Source organism: Odontesthes bonariensis, chromosome 9, assembly GCF_027942865.1.
Source record: "Odontesthes bonariensis isolate fOdoBon6 chromosome 9, fOdoBon6.hap1, whole genome shotgun sequence".
Classification (NCBI taxonomy): Eukaryota; Metazoa; Chordata; class Actinopteri; order Atheriniformes; family Atherinopsidae; genus Odontesthes; species Odontesthes bonariensis.
In genome coordinates, this window is record NC_134514.1 from 22713923 (window position 1) to 22732137 (window position 18215).

Sequence of the window (18215 nt, forward strand, 5' to 3'; positions counted from 1 at the left end):
GAGAATTCATGTGAATATGCTGACCAGGTCCCCACCTACTGCCCTGGGCAGCGTTTTTGGTTGTCATCCCACAATATTCCCCTTTGCATGGAGTCAAAGAAGCTTTATTTGCCCTTTTGAGATTGAAAGACTCGCAAATCTCACAACTGTTTGCCTTAAGTTACAGCGCACAATGAGGGTACACCCCACTTTTCATGTTTCCCTGATCAAGCCTGTTGTTTCCTCTCCAATACTTAAACCAACAACTTACCAGTCATATGCCACCTTCCCAGAGAAATACCTGCCATCCTCTTCCTGTTCTTGCCACCAGTTCACAAATTCAAGAGTTCCTTTGTTCATAAATCACACATCATTTTACTCATCTTTCTCCCTCAGTCTTTGCAGGATCCCGCCTGAATACAAAACCCTAACACAAACGAGTTGCAAAACATATTGATTTTGCATACATGAGAACAGTATAGATGTATCTAAACTATAAAGTTTAGATATAAAGTGGATGCTATAAATGTTATACATTCTTTAACCTTTTTTTTTTTTACTATTAGTGTGTTTTTTCTGATAGGTAACTTACTTTTCTTAACTACATAAATATGAACAGAATTTGAGCTTTAGGACTACAGTAAAAACATGCACAGCTGAAATGTTGTGTTCAGGCGAACGGTCAGCTCACATATGGAGCAAACATGTGGTCTCTGTTGGTTCCCTGGAGACTTGCCTCGAAAACTCTTTATTACTTCCACCAAGGGCTTTATGTTGATGTTGCCAGTTGTTTGTTTATCTGTTTATAAGCAGATCTTTGACTCAAAAAGTTATTTATGGGTTTAGAAGGATTTATTGGCGTCCAGATCAGGATTCAGGTTTTTTTCTACTTATTTTATTTATTCAGCTCTAGTGGAGCTATGCAGTCTTAGACTGCTCTTAATTTTTTGTGGTTACATCCAGTCAAAGAGAATGCAGGTAAGAATGTATCGTAATTGAAATATCATATTAGAATATTTTTATACATACGATAATACTCATAGGAATGGTAGTGCTAAGCTTCCTTGTATTTACAGAGAAATTCTGATTTGATTTCAAAGGTGAATCAGATAATTATGCAGATTTGTACATTTTTAAACAGCATTATATCTGTCGGGAATTCAGGAATTTTTTTCTCTCTGAAAACGTGCACTCTATATGTTTCTTAATACCATTTGCCTGCTGCAGCTTTGTGTTTAAGTATGGGGACAGACGGATGGTTAATTGTGCCTGCTGAAGTCATCAGTGTTAAAATCCAGTCTTACTTTCAGTTTTACAGCCGGTCTGTGTCATCGTGTCTGGGGTGAGAGTGCCCAGAGGGAATACGGCTAATATTCATATTTGGCACATCATTAAGTCACAGGAGCAACAGGATGGAAATGTCATTAGAAAGTAATCAGGGGTACCCACTGGAACTGCACCGAATATCTTTTTCCAGTTTCCAGCTTTAACCCAAGCGTTTTCCATTATTATACTGCTGCAGAGTTTGAGGTGTGAAGCCGTTTTTGAAAGCCAACGAATTCAGTCTATCTGTCATCCTTTCTGAGTTAAAGTTTTACAACCATTACAGCTGGAACTAGACCTGGGCATCTAAGTTGATGGGCTTTGTGCTTATTTACCATCTGTGCCTCTTTGTTTGTTTTGCCTCAAAGCTGTGAATTCTTGCTCTGTGCTGAACGGTGGATGTGAGCACAAGTGTGTGGACATGGGCAACAATCACTACAAGTGTGAGTGCCGGAAGAACTACCAGCTGAAGAGAGATGGGAGACACTGTGAATGTAAGTCATCTTGTCAGTAAATATTCTCAATGTGTAAGAAGACAAACAGCAGAAAAGTATATTTACACCTCTACTGTAGTTAGTCTTTCCAAGATACTTCCACTGCTGTGATCTGAACCGAAGTGCGGCGCAAATAAAGTTTGTTTTGCTTCTTTTAATTGTAGGAATTGTAGGAAATGTGTGTCTCTTGTCTTCTGTGCGTTAGTGAGGGACCTCTGTAAGGAGAGGAATGGAGGCTGCGCCCAGCTGTGCGTTTCAGAAGGCGACCGAGTTCACTGCAGCTGCCGCCCTGGTTTTTTATTGGCCAGAGATCGCAAGAACTGTGAAGGTGAGCAACTTGTATCTCTCTCACACACACATCCTGTATGTGCACAAAAAGTACTATCAAAAATGTAAAGTAGTGGTTCTGTACCAGCTTACATGCAACCAGTGTTGGGTAAGTTACTTTAAAAATGTAATCCGTTACAGTTACAAGTTACCATGTTTAAAATGTAATTGTAGTGTCACTTTTTGGATTACTTTAAAAAAAAGTAATGTAACTAATTACTTTTGGATTACTTTTGGATTACTTTTACCTATTTATGGTATAGGATAATCTGTATATTATCTGTATGATTCCATCTGTATTTATCACATTTATTTATACCATGCTATTTTTCTTTTCATTGTACTGCCATAACTACATTATACATTCCCTGCACATACATGCATTTCTCTAGGTAATTTATCTATTCTGCACATGTCTATTAACCATCTTTCCTTACACTAGCTGTAAATAACTGCATTTTATCTCTAAATACTGCATGCTGTACAATCTGCACGCGTTACACTTGATAAGATGCCAAACTGCATTTCATTAATACATGTGCAATGACAATGAAGTGCTCTACTTTAGTAATAAATAAGCAAAGTAAGACTTTTACATCACATTTTATTTTTCTTTGCACACCCTTGCTTGTAAAATTGTAAAAAAAAACATGGCACCATACAGTTCATCAAGAATTAAGATGGATGAAATGATACCGACGAAAAGCCAAAACCATACAAGCCGCAGCCATAATATAAATTAATAATAAATGAATAAATCAATCAATAATTAAATAAATAAAAGGGGCCAAAGATGCAACCTCACACAAATTGTAATCCTGTTAAGTAACCCCCATTCTCACTGAATGTAACTGTAATCTGAGTACATCGTTTTTGCTTGTACTGTAACGGATTACAGTTACTTTTATTTTGTATCCTTTTACCGTAACTCCGTTACATGTAATCCGTTACTCCCCAACCCTGCATGCAACACCCTTTAAGGGTGTAAAGGTCAGTACATAAAAAGTGAGCTTCATAACAACAGGACGATGCAAGTTATTTATTTCAGTGCAATGGCTCCTCTTTTGTACTGGAAAATATCTCCTTTTCAGGGAAATACACACAAAGCAACCTAAAAATGAGCTCCCGACCTTTTGTGCTGACTCTGTAAATCACTCAATAAATGGAAAAGCATAAAAATCACTGCACTACTATAACACGGATGGGGTTTCATTTCAACAATTTTTCTCCTGTTGGAAAGCAAATCTGGACCACAACAGACCTGAATCAGGTTGAGACTCAGGGTAGGAAACTGTCCCATAATCCATTTTACTTGCTTTTCTTCTGCACCACCTGCAGAAGATAAGTAACCTGAGCACTGACAAAGAACTCTTTTGGAAAGAAGTATTTTTTCTTTCTTTTTTTATTATTTGCACACACTGATTTTCAAGATGGTAGCCATTTGTAATAGTTGCTATTAGTTAAACAATATGTAGTTATATTTCTTAATAAGAACCCTGATTATTATACCCTTGAATATTTGTGTGTGTGCAGACACAAACACTAAGACAGCAAATTTGAGATGTATGTCTGAACATTTTGTGTTCATGCATATTTGTGCACTTGATGCAGCATGACATCCATCTGCTCTTGCTTTTTGGCCAAGAGGGTCAGGATACTTCATTTGAGGGGATGATTTGAGTACAAGAAGACATGTATCAACGTGTGGAAAAAGTTCTGGACCGTCAATTTGTGTCTAAATGACACAAGGCACCCTGTGTTGTGTATTTTGCAACTTCGTGAGGCAGATAAATCTTTTAAACAATTTGTCTCTGTTCATGTATTTTTAATTTTTGGACATGCACCTCTGTATGATTTCTTATCTGTCTCCCATAGACATCGATGAGTGCAGTTCCAGCCTTGCCAAGTGTTCCCACGGTTGTGTCAACATGCTGGGTTCCTTTAGCTGTGTGTGCCATCCAGGTTTTGAACTGGGTGCTGATGGCAAGCAGTGCTATCGTGAGTATAAACAGTATAAATCTAATCAATAAATTCAAATCTTCTTCCTAATATTAGTCTTTTAATTACTTAACATTAGGGGGAAAAAAAACAAAACATGTGACATGAAGTGACAAAAAGTGCATGGAAAAAACACATTTGAGAGCAAAGCTGTAGATATTCTCAGAAATGTTTACTTTATTTGTTCATATACGATTAACATTTCACCTGTGTGAAAAAAATGAAAAAACGAAAACATTATTTTTACAGCCTGTAACAACTAGCGTACAGCACCGATCAAGTCTTGAGCAACCCCTCATTTCTTTATGTGCTACCATGGAAATGAAAAGAGATGCAGTGATTTATTAAAATGTAATATCTTTGAGTAGTCTTCAGGAATAGTTATTGAAGCTTCTTGTAGGACTTTCAAAAATGTTTTTGGATCATTTTCTGTCAAGGTGATGCCACACTCCTTCAGTAATGTTGAGTAATGTCTGGGCTCTGGGGAAGATTTTTTTTTCGCCAGACACTCCTTCTTTTGTCTTCCAATTGTCGAGTTGACTGAAATTATTTTAATCTCTTTGTTGGATCAAAAATACAATCTTATGCCAGTCAAACTGTGTTATCTTTGGCATTTTTAGTAGATGTAAGTGAAGAGATGAGAACCAGTGATCAATGTCTTTGTGACCGGCAGGTAGGGACAAAATGCCAAAAGATACTATTTTAAGAAAAAAGTCTCATTGCTTAGTTGGCTGTTGCTTGTTGTGTAGACACAACACTGGTTCATCCCTTAAATAAACTGCTTTGAATGAGTTGTATTCAATGTTTTTTATTCCACTGGACTGGAATGAAAACGAGTGAGCCAACGTCTCAAGGAAAACTTTGAAAGACCTTCAGAAATCCTATTGCCTGTGACCACTTAAAAAGATTACACAAAAGCATGGCTCTTTGTAGGCAAAATAATACTAAAAAAGCCCATGTGTAACCCACTACTTATCAATGAAGAGGAAATTAGACAAATTAAACAACAGCTCGGTTCTTTCTCTCTTGCAGGTTTTATTAGTTGGCTTTATTTAAGTTTGAATGAGAACGACTATTTTACTTCAGCTTAACCAGGGTGCACATTCCTGCAACGTGATTTATTATCGTTGCATTGTTGGCAGAAAAATATTTCCTTTTCGGCACACAGTAACATAAAGGTCACTAAGTGCTCCTGAGCCAGTGAGTTACTGATGTAACAGCTTCAACTTTTGATAGTACATCAAAGTTGCAACGCAGCACATTGAATTTATATATGTGAAATTGACAAATAAAATTAATTGGGCTCGATCTCATTCTGATGAACATGATAGACCTCTGTTGTCCTTTGAATCTTTAATGTAAGGGTCAGAAACCTCTGAAAGTCCAGAATTTATGGTGACTCCATATGTGCACCTTGTTTGTGTTTGTTTTCTACTAAACAAGCAGTAATTTATATCCACATATTGCTCATCATTGTATCCCTCCTGTTCCCTCAGCAGTCAGAGTCCTCACAACTGTTTTCTGGGTCATCATTATTCTCAGTGTGGACTGGGTTATTTGCTGCTTAAAGGCTACAAAAAGCATCAGATAAAGAGAACACTCTACTGCACATGCAGCTAATATTTTAAATCTCTAAAAGATTTGGTCTATTTTTTCCCTTTGTCAAGTGACATTTGATAGGCATTCTGTGACTAGTGATTTCGCAGTATTTACCAGACTCATTTTCTCTTTCTTTACTTTTAGCAGCCATTTTTGTGCTCGTCTGTCCTCTTGGAAAAAATCTTGTCGTTTTTTTTCACCTCGTCAGCCACGTCGTTGGCTGACGAGGTGGCTATAGAGTCTGTTTTCCCTTTTCAAAAAATGCTGTTATTTGCTATTTCATGAATGTGAGTTGAAAAGAACTTGTCAGGGTGTCATCTTAACCATCTTTTACCATCTGGAACAGGGGAACTCATTCAGGTGATAGCATCTGTCTTATCTAATGCAATCCTGATGATGCGCAGTCATAAGTGTAGAACATATTCAACATGTTCACACTGAACAGAAACCTATCATTGTGACTGGAACATCCAACTGTTCAGGGCCCCCCCGGGAATACCCCGGAAACTCAAGATTAGCCACTTTGGCTATGATAAAAGTGTTTGAATGGTCTACCACCAACTTATCTGTCATACCTGCTTCTTTCTTATAGTTCAGATCATACTCCAGGGCCATTGAATCAGCAGCTTTAAGTTGTACAAAGACCCAGCCCTGTGATCAGGCTGATTGTACCATTTCACCTGCAGCTCCAACACTGGAAAACAGCCTCCTCCTCAGTAACAGAGTTAAAATCTTAACTAATATCACCCTTTTAGCTGTTAGTTTAATAAATTTGAATAAAATTGACTTCATTATTTGTTTAAAAGTTTTTTGTTGTTGTTTTATACTGTTTTATTTGTTTTTCTACCTTCCGATCTGTATCTGTGCAGCACTTTGGTTGATGTTTGTTGTTTTTAAATGTACTATATAGATTATTTGAATTGCCTGACCTGACTCCCACCTTTAGGCATTGAGATGGAGATCGTGAATAGCTGTGAGAAGAACAACGGAGGTTGCTCTTATCATTGTGAACACACCACCAACGGCCCCCTCTGCTCATGCAACCATGGCTACCAGCTGGACCAAGACAGGAAGACCTGTGTAGGTGAGAGCTTCTCTGTCTGTAAACCATACTGCCTAGTTTTTTTTTTTTTTTTTAATTTCTTCTCGACTTTTATTTATATATTAGCTTCAAACCTTCAGCTTTTTTCATTCTGGTTAACACATCAACACCTTCTTCTTTCCTCAGATAGTAATGAGTGTGTCAATGAGGAGTCCTGCTGCAGCCACTTCTGTAGAAACTATCCAGGCGGCTATGAGTGCAGCTGCCCAGCTGGCCACAGACTAAACCCAGACGGTTGTGGCTGTGATGGTAAGAGCGCTGGATTGTTAGCAGATTATCTAACTGATCCTTTTTTAGTGTTTTCTGTGTTGTGGTACAGCTGTGCCGCACACAAATTCCCAATGCACATCTGCTAGCTCACTGCTCAGAAATTAGGCCTTTCAAGGCCACTTCATAGCAGAAGATGGAAAACAGATCATTTTCCTTAGGAGGAAGCAAACTTTGCGCAGTCTGGCGCAACTAGTGCCAGGAGAATGGAAGATGTTGAATGAAATGCAGATCCTGTGACACAAAAGTCTTGCCTTTATCTTACAATAGACACCTGAGCTCACTTCAGCACAACCTGTGCCATTAAACGTATGCGTTGCAAATCATGTTTAACCTGCATCTTGTGGCCATGCTGTGCCTGAGTTGTGACATGTGCTTTGTTCCCATTTTCTCCATTAGACATTGATGAGTGTCTGTCCGAGACGTCGGGCTGTGAACATTACTGTGTAAACACCCTGGGAACATATGAGTGCTTTTGTCGACTGGGCTTCCGCCTGGATCAGGACCAGCACTCCTGCATCTGTGAGCAACACTTGTATTGAAGCAATTATACTGCTCAGCAAACAGTGATTTGCCTCATTTCACAGCAAGCAGAAATGAGGCAAGTCAGAGTTTCAAATGGATGCAGCTTCATTTTTTGCACGAGTCTAACTTTGTACTGGGTGTGTTTGTTTAGCTCTGTATGAGAGAGAACTAGAAGAGGAAGAGGAGGAAGAGGAAGAGGAGACGGAGGCTGACAGATTACCAGATCTGCTGTTCCGCAAGGCTCCTCAGCTCCTGCGGTACACAGCAGCCCTGCGCTCCCATTATAGCGTTGATGATGATGGCCATCATGGAAGTGACAGTGAGGAAGAGTTAGAGATCCAGAGAGAGCGCAGAGGAGAGCTGAGAATGGACAGCCACATAGGTGCAATAAAAATCATGAATGATGACACTGCTGTGTGTGCCTGCTCAAATAGATACTATTTTATTGTTTTTCTTGTAATTCTTCAAACCAGGAAACTTGTTCTGAGTTTACCATTTCCATTTTAGTGTGTCTAGATGGCTCCTTTGGGGTTGACTGCAGTGTGAGCTGTGAGGACTGTGCGAATGGAGTGTGTAGTGACAGCAGGGACCGATGTGACTGCTCACCTGGCTGGACAGGGATCATCTGTAATGAGAGTGAGTATAGGTAATATAACTGTGGGCGGACTGTGAGAAATAAAACTCTTAACACTAACTGCTGACAGTGTTTCAAGTGTGTTCTGTAAATACTTTCTTACATTTTGAGAAATACACTTATTGCCCTTCTTGCTGACAACTGGATAAAAGCTGGCTCTCATATTTATTAGTTAAATATAAACTAGTCAGCAAACCATTTATTATTAGTTTGCATGACTTGTAACTGAGGAAAAACAGCAATTTTGGCTCCATCCATTGGTGCCAAAATCAAGCAACCTGTTTACATTTACACCAAACTTGCATATGGAACTGGTTTCTTCACAAAATATTTCCTTCCTAAATTTATTTTTTGTTTTGATATTACTTCATATCATATTGTTATGTGCATCGAACCATGTATAAAAACCTGTTGGCTCTTCTGTGTGTATGTGGCTGGATGGTTTATGGGCTCCAGGACACAGAGGAATCAATATATCTGCTACTGGACTGTAGCCAGCACCCAGAGCAAGACCACAGCCCGAGGCCAAGGATGTCCACTGCTGGGTTAGAGAGAGAGAGATTCTATTATTCCAATGCAGCTCTGTGATTAATGTGGGTCTTTGGCCTTGAAGAGAGGGCCACATGGGAGTGCAAGTCCAATCTGTCACATTTAGAAACTCACTCATGAGGTTGCAGTGCTCAGATGCACACCCTGAAGGTGACTGGTCCAGACATCCGTGTGGACTGATGTAAAGAGGCTGCAACAGGCAACAACATATCGGTTTGTTAGGAAAAAAAGCCACACCGCTGTGGTCTGTGACTTCACCTGACCTGACATGTGTCCTTACGGCTGGCGATCCTTGGTTTCCTTCTGACCATATGTTGATGTTGGCCACAAGATATAACACTTAGTCTTTGCACGGATAGCAAATTACAACAATCAAGGAAGAAGAATTGTCCCCTATATTATGGTTCAGCTCCTTCCTTTGTGTTTTGATTAATTATTTTTTTCATATTACACACACCATGTAGTTCAGTTTAAACTATCTTGCTTTGGAAGGACATTAAACTGTGTGAGGATTGGTGCCATGGATTTTAAGCAGACTTATTGGAATGATGCACTTAAGCACATCCTGAACAGCCAGCTGGTTCATGTCACAATTACTAACAAGGCCAGTGAGATTAGAACAGTCAATTGAGCATATACCACAGGGGAATAGAGAATAGATGGTGAAACCATCGCCTTGGCTGCATTTATTTCCTCTGTTGTGTTTGACATCAGAGAAGTTCCCACAGTTTGATCCATAAAGTCATAGTGCATCTGTTAAAGAGTTAATTCTCCTACTTGTGTCTCCCCAGCTTGTCCGCAGGGGAGCTATGGGCAGGCCTGTAACAGTGTGTGCCGCTGTCAGAATGGAGGCTCGTGTGACCCTGTGACTGGGAAGTGTTTGTGTCCTCTTGGGGTACAAGGCCTGCTCTGCGAAGATGGTTTGTCTGTGCACACTCCAACAGGCGCACACACACGCACATACACACACACACACACACACACACGCACACAAATGCAGCCACCTGGTTCTTGGTTGCTTGTCACATCTCAAAGGCCCCATTTGACTTTGTGGTTAACCATCAAGAGTGGTTTTATCCAACCACAATTGTTTGATTGAATACTTTTAGCAGGGCCAAGAAGATAATCTGAAAGTATAGACATAAATGAATACAGAAAGAAATGACATTTTGTTTGATCTTCATTTTTTTTTTACATGAGACATCAAATGATAAAAAGAGATTTTTTTCATACTTTTTGGAAATAAACACCAGTATTTTGTTCCCTAATAGTAGTGACAGGGTCAACAAAAGACATAAAAGTGGTTAAAAAGAAACAGATTGTAAAACATGAATGCCGTGTCTTTATTGGACCATGTGGCTTGCTATCAGCTCGCATTATAGTATAGTATGCATTAGTGTGCAGCATAGGAAATTTGCACAGTTGTGAGGGAACTATTAGTGCTGTCAAGTGAAGGTCTTACCTATTTCAGCAATGTAGTGCCAACACCAATGAATGCCCTGAACTGTTGAGCGGTTGAAAGCCTCAATGAGAAAACATTTCACGTCATAAATGAAAAAACTCAGTTCCTGAACACTTACACAGTGTCGTTAAATAAAGGAATGATGCAAAACACTCTCCTGTCCCAACTGTTTGGAAATTTGTGACTGGCTTCAAATTTAGAATTGCTCAGAGTTGTTGTATTTTCAATTAAAGTTTGGACTTACATGATTTTCAAGCCTTTTCATTGATCTTAATATTTCAGTGTTTTTTGGAAAAAGTCTTTCAAGTTGGGTTTGAATTTAAAGAAGCGTGGATCTTACCCTAAGGTATGGCAAGTTCTCTTAAGCTGTTTTGCTCACAGGTTGCCATAGAGGCTTTTTCGGGAGGAACTGTAGAAGAAAGTGCAACTGCCCCAACAATGGACCCTGCCATCGTTTGTTTGGAGCCTGCCTATGCTCTCCAGGGCTGTATGGTCGTTTTTGCCATTTGGGTGAGTAAAAAAATTCAAGAATACAAATGGCAAACTAGTGGTATTAATGATAATGAGGAGAATAAAATATTACTAACTCTGGTTGATTACAAGTTTAATTTCATTAGTAACAAAAGGTAGTACATTTAAAGTTATTTGAGACAGTGAAAGTAAAATGTAATTTTATGGAATTTGTAAAATGACTGTTCCTCTTCCGTGGGATAACATCTACATACACAGTAGATAATAGTGTGATCGTGTAAATATGATCTGGTTGGCAAATAATTTTTTGTAAAACCTCAAACTATTATGACCAGATTTTGATATAAAGAACATTTTTGTACATTTTTTAGATAAAATGCATCCACAGTCCCTTGTCTCCTTTTGATATGATTACTCCGATGCATCGCTCGCTGTACTTAACCGTTTGGATGGTGGCACCAGGTGAGAGGGGAGCTCTTTTGGTAGCCAGTAGCCCTCCAGTTTTCCTTCAATAAGGTGGACCGCCAAAGCGAACTCGTCATTGTCCAGCATACCGTCCCCATCTACATCAGACAGCCTCCAGATATGAGCAAGCACAGAATTGGGCAACAGAGTGGATGTCATCCACTTTTTGACCTTGGGGCCGCTGAGTTTACCATCATGTGGACTTAGGTTGTTGAAAATCTCATCGTATTTAGGCTTATATTTCTCCACAATCCACTCATCAAATTCTGCATCGCTGCTTTCTTCATCTTTCGGGATGTCCTTGAAGGGATCTTCGCGGAATTGCTCACGTCTGAATGTTCCCAAAAATTCTCCATCCAAGACGCTGGGCAGAGATTTCTTCATCTGTTCTTGTTGTTGGAGCAAGGGGACCAGGTTGGCTATGTCGTTGGTTAGCAATTTATCCAAGGAGGCCATTAGACTTGACTTCAGTGTCTTGAACTTTGAGAAGTCTTGACCCAAAAGTTTTTCCTGAAAACGAATGCAATTATATGAGACTCAACATGTTACAATGAATAAGAATATTAAATGAGTTTTTTTTACACAGCAGTTAAAACTTTTGGTTTGACCTGCATCTTGGTGCAGTCAGGGAAGTCACCAGCAGGGACTCGGTGTTGTTGTTGGATCTTGGTAAAAATTAAAGGAAGCTCGTAGATCAGATTGTGCTTCTTGCTTTCTTTGCAAAAAATTGTTGGCATCTCCTGCTTTAGATAGCTGATAATGTGTGCATGAGCCTAACAGGGGAACAAATCAGACACGAAGATCACAACAACAGCAGTTGGATTTGTGAATATATACCGAATACTTTTGGATTGTTTACCCTCACTAAGCGTGCCCTCTTCACCAGATCATTTAGCTTGCGCACTGCAGCATTGCGAGGCAGGTTTCTTATGTCAGCCAGCAGATCCTCCTCCTCCAGCTCTATCAGGTGGTAGTGGTCACACATCTGCCTCGGCTCTGACCAGAACGATCCGATGTAGACCCGCAGGATCTCAGGGGTTCGAAATACTTTCCCCAGTGACCACATGAGGGAGCCATACACCCTCACGAGCTGCTGAGAGTCCACCCTGTCAGCTTTGTTGAGAACCACACGCAACTTGTCCTCATGGCCGCACAGAGCCCCAAAGGCCCGGGTGAGCTCATCGGAGAACTCCAGTTTATGTGCATCAAACAGCAGGATGATCCGATCCACACGCTCTGCAAACCAGCGCAGCACTGTTGGAAAGTCGTAGCCTGTGGATAAAAAAACCAAAACATAGGGTTTTCATTAGCGCTGTGAGAAATGGGGAAAGCCACGTTGCCTCCAGGCATAGAGGAATATGTAACACTTCCCAGTGACCCTCACTGGTTTCAAGCCATTTCAGCTACACCCATAGAAAAATGCTTTCATAAAGACAGATAGTTCCTGCTTGTCTCCTCCTATGTTCAATGTTATCTTACTTCTTCTGCTGTGCTCCGGATTTCAAGTGAGGAACTAATGCTGGGATGATTATTACTGATTTATTGCATCTACTTTGACTCCTCTCCCATAGGATTTTAAACACCCCTGACAGTAGCAAAGCAGTCCAACATTAACAGTCTAAGACTGATTATCTTAAAGCAAAGACCTATTGATTCCTTCAGACATTGAAAAGCAATGTAGAAACCATTAAATCTTACCTCGACTTAGTTTTCTTTTAGCAGCAGTTAAGATGCCTGGGGTGTCGATTATACTGATACTCTCAAGAAGTTGATTTGGCATCTGGACACATTGAAACCTTCAAAGAAGAAAAAAGATTCTTAAATGCAATTCATTGCAGTGCCATTTTTATAAAAGTCTGCCTTTCTATAATTACTGATGCATATCATGGGCACATACTTCAGATTACACCAGAATAAAAGGAATTAGAGAAAGTTCCAACTTAAAACCGCCCCAAAAAAGTTGAAAATCTGTATTAAATGTATTTCAAAATATATATGATATTATATACAATAGACCATAGAATATGAAAAATTTCCACAATTTTACATTGCTGCCTGCAAAAAAACATATCCTCAATGTTTTGCCCATCTTCACTTCAAAGAGACTCTGCCTCTTTAAGGTGCTCTCTTTTTGTCCATCTATATTTCTGAGATTTTCAAATCTGTTTTTATTTACATTTTACACAGCATTCCAACTTGGAATTTGGGTTGCTTTTTTTTCTAAAGATGAGAACATAGCAGATTTAACTCCTCCTTCCCTGCATACCCCACAGTCTGTCTCTACTTTTGCCTGCTGATTTTCCTCACCTGTTCAGAAATGAATTCCCAAAAGGGTCTAAGTTGCGAAAGGGCTTTTTTGGATCCATTGTAAGGGCATTCCCGGGTATGGTTTGTTCATCCTCTCCATACATGAGGGCAGTGAAGCAATCGGTGGTTGGCTCCGGTCCCACTCTGCTGCCAGCAAAATCTTGCTCTATGAGATACCTGAGAATGCACATGGTACAAACCACCTCTACCAGCAGCCTTACTTTAACTTTAACTGCTTAATACATACAAACAGTATATTTGAATAATTTTAAATGCCAAGAGTTATGACTCTTACCGGATAAAAGTCGTCTTTCCTGTTGAGTACTGACCCATCACCAACACCATTGGTTTGTTGTCAAAATCTGCATCCTCATAGCTCGGTGAATGAAAGTGATGGAAAGAATAGTGTCTTTCAATTGGCAGCAACCTCTTGTAATAAAGATTTTTCAGCTCCTCAGTCACCACGTTGACGTCCCCCAATGTTTTAGGGGTGCTCCTAAACCTCCGAAAGGACATGGTGTGGAAGTTTCGCTGTTGGCTTTTCAGTGTGGAAGCTGCTCAGGCTTCAAAGACCAAACTGTCGGATGGAAGAATGTGCACAAGGAATATTATCAGATTCTCACAGCTGTCTGCTCCATCCTGCAGCGGGACGTTGAGAGGGTGGAGAGGGTGTAACCAGAGCCTGCAGCTGCACCTAACATAAAACCAGTGTCGAGTGGGACAGGGTGGAGTGCAGTTCAGTGTTTGTTGTTGAGCAGGGACAATCTTGGCTGGATTCATCCGCAGTGATTGGGGAGGCGGCTGTGTTTTCAGCTTTAAAAATCATGCAAACGCCTTAAAATCTATCAGTTCTTGTTGCTATGTATGAGATGACGTTTGAAGAAAAGTAAACACAATGTTTGCAACAATTCAAATGTTACTTTTAATCATTTTCTGAGCTCAGATTTTTGGAGGAAATTAAGAGCACAAATACATGAAGGAACGATGCATCACAATTTCTGTGAAGTTAAGTAATTCTGGTAAAACTAGCAGCAGTGATCATGTGACTTGGATTGGCAGAAGCCCGACGTTGTAATAACACAGTGTGTTTGTTATGCTCATTCTAAAGTGTAATTTGATAGTCAAGAGGGTTTCCTTTCAGCATATTTTCTCGCTTACCACCTAAACTTAAACAAACAAAAATTTCCAAGATAATTTCTTTTCCTAGCCTAACCTAGAAAAAAAAATAGATAAAGTTTATACATTGCAGCAATGCTGTAAGTTGTGCAGCTTGCTATACAACAGTATATAACTTGTGCATATTTTCGATATGATAACACACAAACGAGCAACCTTTGTCATACATCAGCTTACCTCATGCCTTTTTTTTTCTGCTTTTAAACTAATCATGTCCATCCCTCAGCTTGTCCCAGGTGGGCTTACGGAGCCGGCTGTTCCAAGGAATGCGACTGCGTTCGTGAACATTCTGCTGGCTGTGACCCCAAAACAGGGAGATGTTTCTGCAAGGCTGCATACCACGGTCTGCTGTGTGAGAAAGGTATAAGTGCCTGACAAAATTACATGTACATTTTATCTACACTGTAAACATTTTCAGGTTGCGCTGCACAGCTAGCACTACTCGGCTAAAGGTTGATATAGAGGCAATGTTTCTGTGCTGGCAGTTTCAAATATTGGAAGTTCCAAGTGTATTACCTGTTGTGGTAATTGCAGTTGTGTCAACCACTGAGGGGAAAAGCACAGGGAGCTGTTTCCTTAAACCTTTGTTCTGATATAATGGTCTAAATGAAGTAAAATGACATGATTGTCTATTTGACAAACCTCTGCAGAATGTTTTCTATCATGTTAATCCTCCCCATGTCCCAATGAAGAATGTGATCCAGGCTTTTTTGGTGCTGGCTGTGAGCAGCCATGTGACTGTCCAGGTGGAGGGTCATGTGACCCCAGGACTGGAGAGTGCAGCCAGCAATGTCCTGCAGGCTTTCATGGAGCTCAGTGTCAGCTGGGTGAGACAAAACTGCTTCAATACATTGTTTATGGGCATAATCTTACGAACATAACTACTTACAAAAGCTGATGTTTGGCCAAGTGACTTCATACATTATAATAATTTTCAGTTTTTCAACTGTTTCAAACACACATTGTGGATGTATGACATCCTGCAAAAAGATTGAGAGTGAGTCACAGTGAACTTGTGTGGTCATAACTTTTCCACTGAAATATACAGGTGTCTGTAGTCACATGTCTGGGTGTGGGCTGGCATGTTGATTTGGGTTGATATATGTGGTTATTTGCATGCTTTATGCTTCTGTAAGTGTGTGCCCTTTCTGATTAACCACGTTCCACACAAAGCAAAAGAAAGGGTTATGAATGAGTTTCTAAAATGTTGTACCTTTACAGCATTTTTTATTTTTCCAAATAAATCTTTCTTCTTTCTTCTCTTCATATCGTGCTACTTTTGATGGATTGTATGGATTTAGTTGGTGAAGCAAAGATTGCTTTTTCTTGAATTCACCTGGTCAGTGCAGGTGTTCTTGTTATTATAAACTGCACAGCCACAAATATAAAGGTTCCTGCACAACAGGGTGTCCTCTGGCTGTTTACTCTGATGATTGATGAAAAGTTGAACCCTCTGTGCTGTGCTCTAAAGTGATGCTGAATAATGGTCATCTGGTAAAAACTTCTCTCTGATATCACAGTAGAGTTACAGTATGTACGTATATATGCAGGCCTGGACCTGCTAAGTTTGTCAAAGACAAATAAAGAGTAACTTATGTTTTCTGTGTTGTGCTCAGCTCAAGTTGCAGGTCAGGTCATGACAGGGCCCATTTACTTTAGTTACTGCTCCCGAAGCTGTTAGCAGAAATTGTATAAATGCATTTCTATAAAGCTTCAGATGAGCAGTTCTCTTTCTTAACCATTTTTTTCAGTCAAGTGTAATCCCATCTCGTGTTTTTTCTTATGTTACGCCACGACCTCTCTATCTCTGTTTTTAATTTCTTTGGGTTTTTCTGTCACTAGCATGCCAAGCTGGAAGCTATGGCGAGAACTGTCATCTGACCTGTGACTGCCAAGGAGCTCCTTGTGATCCCATAACTGGACAGTGCATCTGTCCTGTTGGGAAGACAGGAAACTCATGCCAGGAAGGTATTTATTTTGTAACACTGTCATTTGATGAGAATTCTTAGTGAGAGCACAATCCCCCAAGGTCCAGTTTGAACTCAGTGACATTAAAAGCTTGCCATTTCTTTAGCTCATTGGAAAACCATGTTGTTTGTGCTTTTTGTGCTTCTCTATTCCAAACCAACCAGCAGCTTGACATGTGCCTTGTAGTTTAACTTGCGCAGTGAGAAATCTCCCCCTTTTTTCATACGTGTCTCCCCAAAAGTTATTTAGGCACAAGTGGCTTTACGACTTTGCAGTGAAAAAAAACAAACATAAGTGGCTTACTGCTCAAATAATCTGAAAGATGCTTGATACTTTCCAGACTGCCCTGATGGATTCTGGGGGCTAAAGTGTCAGTCTTCTTGTCCTAACTGTGAGAATGGCGGCACCTGCAAAAAGCAAACCGGCCTGTGCAACTGCAAGCCAGGCTTCACAGGAAACTTCTGCCAAAAAGGTCAGTTTGCATGAATTCTTTTTTAAGAACAGAAGACATTTTTAAGACCTAAGTATAAGATTTACTTGCCATAAATATGAGTAAGCGTAGCCAAAAATCATGTCCAAGCAAATATTGTTCCTAATTCCCAGTAAAGCTGCTCTCATACACATATTTTTTGTTTATTTGTCAAATGGCATCAGAAGTTGTGGCCGAAAATCAGCCAATCAAGAATAAAGTGTCTACTTGCGGTTGCTTAAAGCATTCCCAGACTGTCATTCTGCTCTAAAGCAATCGTGATTTTAGTACCGCCACGTCATCTGACAAAATCATAATTTAAATAATTCAAAGGGATCTGCGTGGAGAATTCGACTACACATACATGTGTGACTATTTCCTCCAGACAAAGTTAGAAACAGCAGAATGTCGTAAACTTCTCACACAGTCTACAGTGGAGCAGCACATTCTGAAGTCAATTACTCAATTTTGCTTCGTTGCATGTATGCTGGGACAAGGACAGCGGCCCAGTTAAATGGCCGAGTCTTACTCTTTGCTCCAATTGCTCCGACCTGATCTGCTCGAAGCATCATTTTCAAAGTGGAAGGGTTTGTAGAATATTTCTCAAAACAGAATTCAATTATTTGAAAGTCATTCAAACTCAACATTCCAAAGGCTGAAACCAAAACATGTTGTCATTTTTCACTCTCAATTTCATGCTGGCATTATACGTTAAAGAAGTTGGCGACAAAAGACTGGAAAGTTTGTGTAATGCATCAAAACAGCTCATTAATTAACTAAATGTGACATCTCAAAGCTAAATGGGTTATTAGGAAACTTATCAGTAACATAAGTGGGTATAAAGGCTGCTTCTGTGAAAGTATGGGGATGCACTAGTGCAAATGGAATGGCTTTCAATTTTTGATAAAAGATATAAGTTTTGTAGCAACACATGCTTGCATCCAGGCAAACAGGATGCTTAGCCTATTTTAGCAAAACAATGCCAAACCACTGTTTGACATGTTACATCACCGTGGCTTTATAGTAGCCGGATATAGGAATAGTAGTCAGTATAGGAGTCGGGGTGTCGATCTGGCCTGCCTGCAGTCTTGTCTGTCACG

At 39.9% G+C, this 18215-nt stretch overlaps 2 protein-coding genes across 2 annotated transcripts in view; one reads left to right on the forward strand and one right to left on the reverse strand.

Annotated features, from left to right (window-relative positions):
- The window catches only part of egfem1 (EGF-like and EMI domain containing 1), a 65454-nt gene that overhangs the window by 27562 nt on the left and 19677 nt on the right, over positions 1-18215 (forward strand). Inside the window, exons 7-20 of the mRNA XM_075474453.1 lie at positions 1671-1796; positions 2002-2124; positions 3999-4121; positions 6667-6804; positions 6949-7071; positions 7489-7611; positions 7766-7996; positions 8122-8250; positions 9589-9717; positions 10641-10769; positions 14905-15039; positions 15371-15505; positions 16521-16646; positions 16987-17118. Of these exons, the coding sequence (XP_075330568.1) occupies positions 1671-1796; positions 2002-2124; positions 3999-4121; positions 6667-6804; positions 6949-7071; positions 7489-7611; positions 7766-7996; positions 8122-8250; positions 9589-9717; positions 10641-10769; positions 14905-15039; positions 15371-15505; positions 16521-16646; positions 16987-17118 (1902 nt within the window). The remainder of the gene's footprint in view (positions 1-1670; positions 1797-2001; positions 2125-3998; positions 4122-6666; positions 6805-6948; positions 7072-7488; positions 7612-7765; positions 7997-8121; positions 8251-9588; positions 9718-10640; positions 10770-14904; positions 15040-15370; positions 15506-16520; positions 16647-16986; positions 17119-18215) is intronic.
- On the reverse strand, positions 10912-14091 carry LOC142388880 (EH domain-containing protein 2-like). The gene is made up of 6 exons (XM_075474452.1): positions 13798-14091; positions 13503-13679; positions 12894-12991; positions 12055-12467; positions 11804-11968; positions 10912-11705 (listed from the first exon to the last, which is right to left on the reverse strand). The coding sequence occupies exons 1-6, from the start codon at positions 14016-14018 to the stop codon at positions 11142-11144; spliced, it is 1638 nt and encodes a 545-aa protein (XP_075330567.1). The 5' UTR covers positions 14019-14091; the 3' UTR covers positions 10912-11141.

Coding starts and splice junctions, on each gene's coding strand:
- LOC142388880 (XM_075474452.1), bottom strand. CDS start 14,018: ATGTCCTTTCGGAGGTTTAGGAGCACCCCTAAAACATTGGGGGACGTC. Junction 13,680..13,797: donor GGAAAGACGACTTTTATCCG/GTAAGAGTCATA, acceptor GTGCATTCTCAG/GTATCTCATAGAGCAAGATT. Junction 12,992..13,502: donor GGGAATTCATTTCTGAACAG/GTGAGGAAAATC, acceptor TCTTCTTTGAAG/GTTTCAATGTGTCCAGATGC.